We start from the raw sequence: 9,991 nt of genomic DNA, 5'->3' as shown, positions 1-9,991 counted from the left end.
CAACTCCTTCTTGTTCTAGAAGACAGAGGACAGATCAAATTGAGGTGTGGTAATCAAGATAAGGCGCCATGTTGTGATGCTTAGGCAAAGGTCTGTGGAGAAGGCAATGTTCAGTGAGCACATTTCTGCAAGTGGGAAGGCTTCAAGCACTTAGGTGCTTAAGAAAAGGGAAAGGGTCCTATCCTTCCCCGTGTGAAGGAAGTATGTGTGACAAACAGCCTTCAAGGAACGTCTGCTTCCTGAAATGGAAACCTTCTCCAAGACTCCTGTAGAGTCAGCAGGAAACTGTCACCCATTTTACTGTGAGAATGAGTCTGCAGTGGAGGGATTCTCCATGCAGGATGGCTTCCAGAGGAGAGATGCCCTCTCAGAGATGTGCGTGATAAGAGATGGAAGGTGACATGTGTCTGAAGGGCAGAAAGAAGTGTGTAGAGAATGCAAAATTGAACGAACAAGTAGCATCGAGCCAGAAGTCCTCCAGCATGTGTGTTTGTAAGCACCAGGTAATGTTCCTTATGCATCCCTCTGAGACAGCACGTGTGGAGAACACAGCATGGGAGCAACCGTTGCTTGGTGACAATAAAAGTATTTTCCAATACACATGCAGAATCATATGGAAACCATTGTACCCCCAACCGTAAGCCCAAGTTTTATGAAGGAACACTCAACTACCTACTTGATGCCAAAAGAGAGACACAATATCCAATCCAAGGCTTTTTGATTATAGAAGGATCATCATTCGGAATAAGCAGACACAAGTCCATGCAGAAGGCAACATTCAACCAACAGCAAGATATCTCTCTGGAGAAGCCCTCAGGCACAGGTGTGTTGCAGGAACAGGAAATCATGCCCTCTCCTTGCCCTGAAAACAAGTCTGGGGACACCTGAATGCTTCAGGAACATGGTGATTCCTGCTGACAGAAGCATTTTCCAAAGGACATGTGCAACCTAGAGGAAAGTGCCACAGATGAAACACCAAGAAATAAGTGTGTGGAGAATGGAAAGGTGAAATAATACTTTTACCAGAACATGGAGCAGATGCCCAGTGTCTGTTTGAGAGGATATGGAAGGTGCCTTTGTCCCTGACAATAGATCCCCCTCCTTGGAGAGTGCTACTTACTGCCAATAAGTTCATCAGGGGAAAAGCCTCTGAGCATTCATAGGGTTTAAGCAACAGGAACTGACACTATATTCCCACAGAGAAAGTGGTCTATGGAAAACCCCATTTCAGGTAACTTTGTGCTCCTTGAAGAAGAAGTTATTCTCAATTGAAAGTGTGGGGGAAGAGGAATTAATGCCAAGGGAACCTCGACAGATTTGTCTGTTGTGAAACAAGTCTGAAGAGGGTATTAGGCTTCAGGACGAGTCGAGGAGAAGCCAGCCCGGGGGTGGAATTGGTGGTCTTGGTGGAGGACACAGTGGCGGCGCCTGACCTTGGGGCAGAGGAAGACGAGGGGGACGAGGGTCAAGAGGACCGGGAGGACGCCGAGGAGGTCAAGGAGGACGCAGAGGATGAAAGGAAGCACACTGAAGTGGTGCAATGTCCTGAAGAGGCTGAGGAGGGAGACGAGGAGGAGGCTGCAGAGGGGCAGGCGGCTGAGGAGGTTAAGGACGAAGGGGAGAAAGATGACAAGGAAGAGTCTGTCGAGGAAGAGGCTAAGGAGGGGGATGAGCATCTGAAGGAGGAAGAGGAGCCTGAGGGGGATTCTGTGGAGGCTAAGGCTGAGGAGGCCAAAGAGGAGGATTTTGAAGAGCAGGTGGCTGAGGACGTGGAGGCGGAGGCGGAGGAGGGCAAGAGGGAAGAGGCCAGGGAGGGGAGCCAGAAGGAGAAAGAAGCCCAGGAGCTGCAGGAGAAGCAGGAAGGGGAAGAAGAGCGAGGGGCAAGGCCAGGTACGCCCCGGTCCCCGCTCCAGGCCCTCCAGGCCCTGCAGTCAGAGCTGGAGCCCGTGAACAAGGACGCCAGCAGGGCCTACTCTCGGCTCAAGCTCAGGTTCTGGCAGAGGCGGCGGCATCACCTGGAACGCCGAAGCGCCCTCATCCGGGGCATCCCTGGCTTCTGGGCCAAGGCTGTATCCTTGCTACCTTCATGGAGGGACCCCGATGTGGCCGGGCTAGTGCAGGAGACCCCTGTGGCAGGGGGCCCGGCTCACGCCTCGGTGATCAGGATGGTTTCGAATTCCTGCTTCCGGGTGGGGGTCCCTGGTGGGGCCTCCAGGTTGCCCTTGATGTCGCAGGAGGCCCTGAAGGTCCGCCGGCTAGTAGGAGCAGAAGCCCGGGTCAGAATTAGGCATAGCCCCGGGGCCGCGTCCCACAAAACAGCTCCACTCAAAGCTCAGGCTCCCCTGGGAAGAACGTAGCAGGCACCAATGGAGGCTGCCTGGGAAGGAGCCAGATCTGCCTAGCCATCAGTACAGGAGGATGTGCCAGAGAGGGGTGGCGTGGGCCGGGAGGGAGGTCTCCGAGGACGCACAGCTTTTTCTGGGTTAGTGCCCGGCCGTGCGCTACCTAACTACCTAATGCCACAGGCCGTGCGCGGGCCCATGGGGCCTTGACTAAGGCCGTGAGGAGGGAGTGGGTCCCAGTGGGAGGAGAGGGCATGCGGGGCCCACCTGCCATCCAGGCTTGCTCCGTTGTTCTAGCTCTTTCATCTCCCGCCCTGGGAGAGTCCTTGACCCAAAGCAGTTTGTGAACCACCCGCAGCTGTCAGCCATGCTCAGTGGCCAAGATAAAGGCATACTTGTCTCCATGACGGATTTGCAGGTCTGGCCCGGGAGACCGAGGGTGGCCAAGGGTATGGGAGAGGAGCGGGTGACAGAAGAGACTCCTCCCCAAAGCCAGGAGGGGATGGGTCTGCTGGACAGAGATTTCACCCCTCTCCCCCACTTTTCCGCCCGGCAGGTGGAGGAACTCGGATCTCCCCGTGATCGCCGCAAGATCCTGCTCTTCTTTCGCAAGAACTCCTACTTCCGCAATGAAGTCGTTGAGAAGGAGTATGTCCTCAGGGCTGCTGGTAAGGAGCCTCTGCGTGGAGGGGTGGCAGCAGGTGGAGGCGGCAGGGTTGCACCTGATGCATTAGGCAGCGCCTTTGCACGTACCCATGTTCCTGCAGGGTACGAGCCGTCTCATTCCACTCCCATCCAGTGGCACCGGAATTATGAACGGGAGGCCCGTAGCCGCAGACACCACAACAGCAGCCTAAACTTCTTCAACTGGTTCTCTGACCACAGCTTTGCCGGGTCTAGCAGGATAGCTGAGGTGGGTCCCGGGGACAGACCGCGCACGTGAACCTGGCTGTGTTCCCCAGCGGATTGGGATGGGCATCTGAGTTCCGCCCCATTTCCCCTGTCAGATCATCATGGACGACCTGTGGCCCAATCCCCTGCAGTACTATGTGAGGAAGAAGGCCCCAGCCGAGGGAACTGAGAGGAGGGCAGGTGAGAAGACCGGGGCGGGGGTGCGGAAAATGCTCCCTGCGGCTTCGTGGGAGCTGGGCTTCACAAATGCAGAGACTGAGGCTCCGAGGAACACTCAGAGGCAGTGGCCCCAGGGCCAAGGGCATGGTCCTGAGACAGGGAGACTGCAGAAGGGTAGTGTGGAACTGGTTCTGCCTGGGGAAGCTTGAGGAAGGCAGGGCCAGGCGGCGTCAATGAGCAGAGCTGGAGAAGCAGAATGGGCTCAGCAGCTGCCCTTGTGGGAAGTGCCATTCCCTGGCCATGGACTCCTGCCTGCAGGTCGACTAGCCACCACCTCACCTCTGTGCCCACCTACGTGCCTCCCACCACCCTTGGCACAGGTGTCTGGGTACCATGGTGTTAGGGCTCACGCATCACCCTGTCAGTTTTCTGTGTTCATCAGCATGGTTGTCCCCTTCCTCTCTGCGGGCAGTGTTCTGCACCCACCACAATCACCCCGAGAACACTGGGCAGCATGCAGAGATATGTTTACTACGTGGGTGGAGGAAATGGAGGGCGATCGCAGCCCGGGTCGGCGGAGGGCCGGGGGAGGATGACCACCCTTCCCCGGGAGGGCCTTGAAACCCTCAAGCAACCTTACGTACGGCCCACAGAGGTTACACACGGTTCTCCTCCTGTGAGCCTGTGTGTTCGTGTGTCTCTGTATATGTCTTCTCTCCAGGGAGCTTCAAGATGTTGAGATGAATATGCAGAAGCATCGCCCTTGACCGGAACCAGTCAGCAACTTCAGATTGAGCCGGAGCCGAATGGTCAGACGGGTTGCTCAGCACAGGGAATTCCTGAAGTGTGGTGCCAGGGTGAAACACAGAGCCAACAGAGGCCTCCTTGGAAAAATACTGAAAAGTAGTGATACGATGCCCGCTGTGTTTATGTGCGTTGGGGTCCGTATGATCGTGCACGCTTTTCTCCACGGAAAGGGGCATGGGGTGCCTGAGCTCACGGGGTTCCCGTTGGTGCTTTGCGCTCTGCCTGGGTATCCCGGCTCCGTGGAAGGGATGGGCCCCTATGCTTACCCAGAGGTCCAGGTCACACGTTCACGGGGACGGCATCCCAGGGGGCAGAGGTCCTTCCGCTGGGTTGTGGGGTGTGGGCAGGGAGAGGAGACAAGCGCCAAAGCCCTGCTGACAGGGCTCATCTCTTCCCGGGGGAAATGACAGAGGTCAAGGAAAGGGAGGGACGCGCCCGGGCCGCACATGTCCAGTGCCCGGGTTCGACGGATGGCGAAGACGGTCCTCCAGAGGTGCTCCCCGGTGGTAGTCCTCAGACACATCCACTACACAGCACAGGGCGGGGAGTGGTGTTTCATTACTCTTGTTGAACCCCAGTGCCAGTGTCTCCGTTGGTCTAACAAGGGGCCCGGGTTCTTGCTGACACAGTCCTCCTCTCAGTACCAGGAAAAAAAAAAAAAAAGAATAAAAATGAGTAAGAAAAAACAAACCATGAAAGATGGGGGCCATTCCCTGTGTAGGGACTGTTGGAGTGGGGACAGAGGGAGGTGGGAATGTAGGAAAGGTGACACTCTCATGCTGGCCCAAGTGGCTGGGAGGAAGTACAAAAGGCAGGGGAGCGACACAACACACACTCACACACATGGACATCTAGGTTTCAATACCAACCCCCCCACAAACACACAGAGTCCATTAGCCTCTCCCATAACTGAAACACACTCTCAGGAGCAGACCAGTCCCGCCCTCCCACCCCACCCACACACTATTCACTCACTCTGATGTCCTGACATGCACACACTCCCATCCCCTCCCACCCACACAACCTTCACTCACTCACATGTCCGGGGACACACTCAGATACTGACGAACCCACGCTGCCCCAGGATCCTCAGTTCCCTGCTTCCCTAGGTCCTTGGTTTGGGGTCCCCCCGATGGTAAACAGAGGAGAGTGGGGAGAGGTAGGAGGATTGCTGAATGCGAAGACCTGTATACAGCCACCCGTCCCATGCAGTGATTGTCCCATGCTGACTCAGGCTGATACTTCTCTCTCTCCATGGGCTTAAGGCATCAGCCCTATGCCCTCCATCCGGTGAAGACGCCAAAAGGGAAGTGCCACCAAGAGCGACACCTAGTCCTCACCAAAACCTCAGGGAGCACACTCCCCTGGCTGATGTCTGTGTGCGCACAGGCGGCTTCCAAAAGCGTAGGGCACTGTCCATTGTCTGAGGTCTTAGCCTTCTGTGTGAATGTCCATGGAACATCTTGGCGTGTACAGACTACCTGTCACCAGCCTCACCCAGGAGGGTGTGGCAGCCAATCTCATGGGTGTTCCTGGTGCCTTTCAATGTGCAGTGCAGATCGCCTGTTCCGTGTCAGGCTGTGCTGTTGATGATCCCTATGACTTAGCCTTGCCCTTCCTGGAATGGGTGGAGGTGCCTGAGGCTCCAGGAGGGAAGGCTCATCCCTGGAGAGTGTAGGGGAGACCGGTCTTCTTGGACTCTTGATCTGGAAATGCTGGGGCATCCTCGACGGGTGTCCACATGCTGGCACCTGGCTCTGCTTGTGGTGGTCGGCTGTAACTGTCCTAGTTGCTGGACCTTCACTGACCAGCGGGAGCGGGACAACTCCCGTGTAGAGCATGGCCTTAAGGGGTCCTCGGCCTGGGCCATTTCGGGGGCTGCTGCGTTTTCCTCTATGCTTGTGGCGTTTGGTAGGCTGTCGCCAAGGATGTGAAGTCTAGGGGAGAGGAAGGAGCGGAGTCTCCCACTCCGAGGCATCTCCAACCTGGCTCTGGGCACTGGGCTGACATTGAAGCCTGGCCCACCCCCTCCTTCCAGCCCGGCCTGGCCTGGTCCAGAGCGAAGGTGAGGCTGTGGAGGGCAGGTCCTTTTGGAGGTCAGGGAGCCCCCAGTGTTAGGAGTCCATGGAGGGCGAGGGAGTCAGTGCCAGGGTCCCCAGCCCTAAGACAGGGAGCCAGGACATGTAAGACAAATCCGCGCTAGCATTCCATTTTCCCAGCTAGACAAGAGCACAAGGGTCTCCTGTCTAGCAGCCTCTGCAGGGCTGACTTTTGCAACACAAGCCAAAACAAAGCCACTCACCATGAAACATCGGTCCCTGACCCAAGTTGAGGCAGTGAGTCTCCAGATGCCAGCCCATCAGCCCCATGGACGTGGTAGACAGGGGCATGATCAACGCCCTGACTGGCAGCACCTTCACAGTGAATCTGCAGGGGCCTCACTCTCTAGGCCCTTGAAAGAACTTAAAAAAATAAAAATAAAAAAACTAAATTTGAATGGGAACATGGCAGCCCGCCCAGGAGCTTGGTGCCCTTGCCCAGTAACCTTTGCCCCGCTGCCCAGCACTCTCTGTCTGGTCTACCGCTGCCCTCCTCGAAGCAGCATGACCAGGAACCTGGGCACTAAGGGAACAAAACTTCTCTAACCCAGAGTGCTGTCTGATGGGAGAGGACCACCTGAGGAATTGCCAGGCGTTCTGCCTTCATGGCTCTGGAGCACGTGCGTCTGTGCCTGGCCGCTCTGGAACTTCGTGTACTTGTCTGGGTAAAGGGGGTGGGGGTCGGCTCTGTTCCTGTGTTTCTGTGTCTTCTTGAGCGTGACTTGGTCTGGCTCTACCTGTGCCGTCACGTCTCCGATCTGGCATCTGTGCGCATCCTGGCTATGCCAGTGTTGGGTCCCCATAAGTGCCTTGAGCCCTGGAGAGTCTGCGTTGCTACAGCTGCCGGGTTGTTGGCCTGACTTGTGTTTGTTGTATGAGCTCTTACCTGTGAGGCGGTCTGCCTGTGAAATGGACCCTGTTTCTTCCATTTTGGAGTCAGAACCCTCTCCTCCTTCAACGGGGTTGGCGCGGCGTCTGTAATCTTTGGTGAGCCCCAAGAAGTCCTTGGCTGCCCGGGCCATAAGGTACGTGGTGACGCGTCCTTGGGAATTGAGGAACAGCCCCGCACCTACCGCCCATGCGCGAGGGGTAAGGGTCTCGTGGCCTCGCTTAGGGCATGTGGTCACTCATCTTTCTCACTCCTCCCACTTGCAACTGCTCTGTGGCTTTGGGACTGAAAGCTCAGGCTCTTGCACACAGCATAGACATGGGCAGCTTTTCAAGGCTGCCCGTTCTGCTGTCGTCCACGTCTTACTCCATTGCTCTGAAGCCCCTTTACTGACCCGGGCAGACTGACGTCCACGACTACAGTACTAGGTTTCTGTGTACCCGTGGCATGATTCCACCTCCTGTTCCGCCATTACTTCCCCCTTTGGTATATGATTCTTGTTTTCAGGAAACATGATTGGTGACCTCGTTGACACCACCGGATAGAGCTCTGCTCAGAAGACTTTTTGCTTCTGCGCACGTGGGTGGTCCCTCGTAGGCAATGTGTCCTTTTGGTCTGTATGCCTTGCAATGTATGAATTTAGCTGGGGCAGTCAAGGCCCTGCCTCCCTGTCTCTGCCCTTCCTCGCTCCCTCCCTCTCTCCCCCTCCACCCCTGCTAGTACAGTACTCTCCCTCCTGCCCATGTCCCTTCGTCCCTTCTGTGCATCCCTCCCATGCCCCCTCTCTCACCCACCTCTTCCTAGCCTTCTCTGCTTCTCTCCCTTTTGTCCCAGTCTCCCTCTCCTCGCCCCCTCTCCGTGTTACCACCTGAGCCTTCCCCATCTCCAAGGCTGTGCTGTTTGTAGTGCCGTATTGCCTCAGAAGCCTCCTCTAGTGCCGTGGGTACAGTTGCATGGGCTAGGTCCGTTTGGATTGTACCAGTAATTCCAGAGTCTGGACAGTTTCAGGGACAGTCTCAGAAAATTTGTCTTCTCCCACAGACGGCCATGCATTTCTGTCCCTGCAGGCGTCCCGTTTGCCCTGACAAGTAGACTTTTAGTAGAGACACTCGCACCCACCAAGCACCCTGCACGTAACCTCAAAGGAGTTCCCCCTGCTTCTGTCGGTCAAAATCCCCCAGGACACCGCCACCCGTTCTTTTAAAATGAGGCACCCCCATGATGCACCCCCAACGCGGCCAGCCTTGCCATCGCCCATGGGGACTTCCTCACACCTCCGGCAGCGTGTGTCCTTTCGGCCACATGACCATCCCCCACCCTCCCCCAGACTGGACCTGCATGAGGTGTGGTTCGGACTGGAAGGACCTGGTGCGTACCAGAGAAAGGGCACACGTGCTACTAACGCTCACTTGGCCATCCCCTCCCCGGCTGGTACTCCACTCAGTGACGGACACAGACAAAGGGAGCACTCGGAGCAGAGTTGGAAGGAAGACCACAGAGACCTTGCATGAAAGTCAGGCGACAGAAGGGAACGCAAAGAGGAGAAGAGACGCTGACAGAACAGGGAAAAGGGTCTGGCAGAGGAAAGTACAGCGGGAGCGAGTCCTACCGGTGGCTTGGACGGAAGAATACCCAGAATTACCCTTTGGGCCAGAGGTCTGGCCCATTAGCATGCCACCGAGCCGCAACCACGGACCTCACTGGGGCTGGCTTAGTAGGTCTGTACACCAGGGCGGCCACGGACCTCGGCTCTGTGCTCACTACCTTCAGGGACATTGCTTTGTGTGCAGTACCTCTGTTTTAAGGAAAGGTGGGACCTGGGGGTTGGAGGGGTGGGGGAGGGAGATGGTCCCTGCATCCAGCATCTTGGTGGTGGCCACCTGGCTCCCTCCACCACTGGGTGGGTCAAGGGGGAAAGCCACGTGGACAATGAGGAGGCAACGGTGGAGCACCAGCTGATGACTCCAGGGCTTTGCCCCAGGTTGGCTGAGAAGGGGCGGTTGAGGCTTCCGAGCAGCGGGCGGACAGGGGATTCAGCCGCTGGATTTCAATTCTCTGGTGCCAGCCGAGTGGTCCCAGGAGAACGGATGAGAAAGGGTAGAGTGTGTCTGGGATACCAGGGGACTTGTGGGAATGGCCTGGTGGTGTCTCCGAAGAAAACGATTGGGGTTGAGGGCCAGAGGCCACCCTGAAGGAGGAGCACTGGCTGCTCCCTGGCTGGCTCCTGCATAGGCAAGGGACAAAGCTGGTGGTGGCCACGTCCACTGCCCTGTCACTGTCACCCAGCGTCCTGGGCATGGCTCAGAGGCACCATCCAGCCCAGGCCACACGCATGCCTCCACCACCGCTGTCCCCGACACCCCCTGCACCGAGGCCCTATGTGCATGAGTGCCCCAGGCCCTCGCACTCTGATAGGTGGCTGCTACCCACCCGCCTCCCGGGCCGCAGAGCTCAACCTGCCCACCATGCGGCCATCTCCTTACCTCCACAGCTGCCTGGGCTCACGGCCACCCCGCATGGAGAGGTAGGTGAGGTCCCGAGGAGGCGGGGCTGCCCTGGAATCCTGGACCACCTGGGTCCTGGAAGGGGGCCCTCAGGGAGCCCGGGCTCCAGCGGGCACACGGGGGACGCTTCTGGCCCTAGAGGCTGTGGGGATGGCGGCAGAGGCTGTGCGGGAATCTGAGGCCCAGCAGGACACAGAAGAGGCCCGCGCGGGGGACCACTGGGCCCTGGAGGCGGGGGTAGTGTCGGTGGAAGATGAGGTAGAGGCGCAAGCAGAGCAG

At 57.3% G+C, this 9,991-nt stretch overlaps 1 protein-coding gene across 1 annotated transcript; it reads left to right on the top strand.

The window, feature by feature from the left end:
* Window positions 1-244: 244 nt before the first annotated feature.
* On the top strand, window positions 245-4,299 carry LOC116583942 (testis-specific Y-encoded protein 3-like). Its single transcript, XM_032331963.1, has 7 exons — window positions 245-396; window positions 1,337-2,069; window positions 2,683-2,760; window positions 2,899-3,010; window positions 3,110-3,255; window positions 3,350-3,434; window positions 4,135-4,299. Exons 1-7 carry the CDS (start codon window positions 245-247, stop codon window positions 4,155-4,157), a joined length of 1,329 nt encoding a protein of 442 aa, XP_032187854.1. The 3' UTR covers window positions 4,158-4,299.
* Window positions 4,300-9,991: the final 5,692 nt, after the last annotated feature.

The sequence above is a fragment of the Mustela erminea genome, chromosome Y (genome assembly GCF_009829155.1).
Source record: "Mustela erminea isolate mMusErm1 chromosome Y, mMusErm1.Pri, whole genome shotgun sequence".
NCBI classification, from domain to species: Eukaryota; Metazoa; Chordata; class Mammalia; order Carnivora; family Mustelidae; genus Mustela; species Mustela erminea.
The sequence above is the reverse complement of the archived record's forward strand: the minus strand, read 5'-3'. Positions and strand labels throughout refer to the sequence as shown.

Coding starts and splice junctions, on each gene's coding strand:
- LOC116583942 (XM_032331963.1), top strand. CDS start 245: ATGGAAACCTTCTCCAAGACTCCTGTAGAGTCAGCAGGAAACTGTCAC. Junction 397..1,336: donor TGCGTGATAAGAGATGGAAG/GTGACATGTGTC, acceptor TTGTGAAACAAG/TCTGAAGAGGGTATTAGGCT. Junction 2,761..2,898: donor TCTCCATGACGGATTTGCAG/GTCTGGCCCGGG, acceptor TCCGCCCGGCAG/GTGGAGGAACTCGGATCTCC.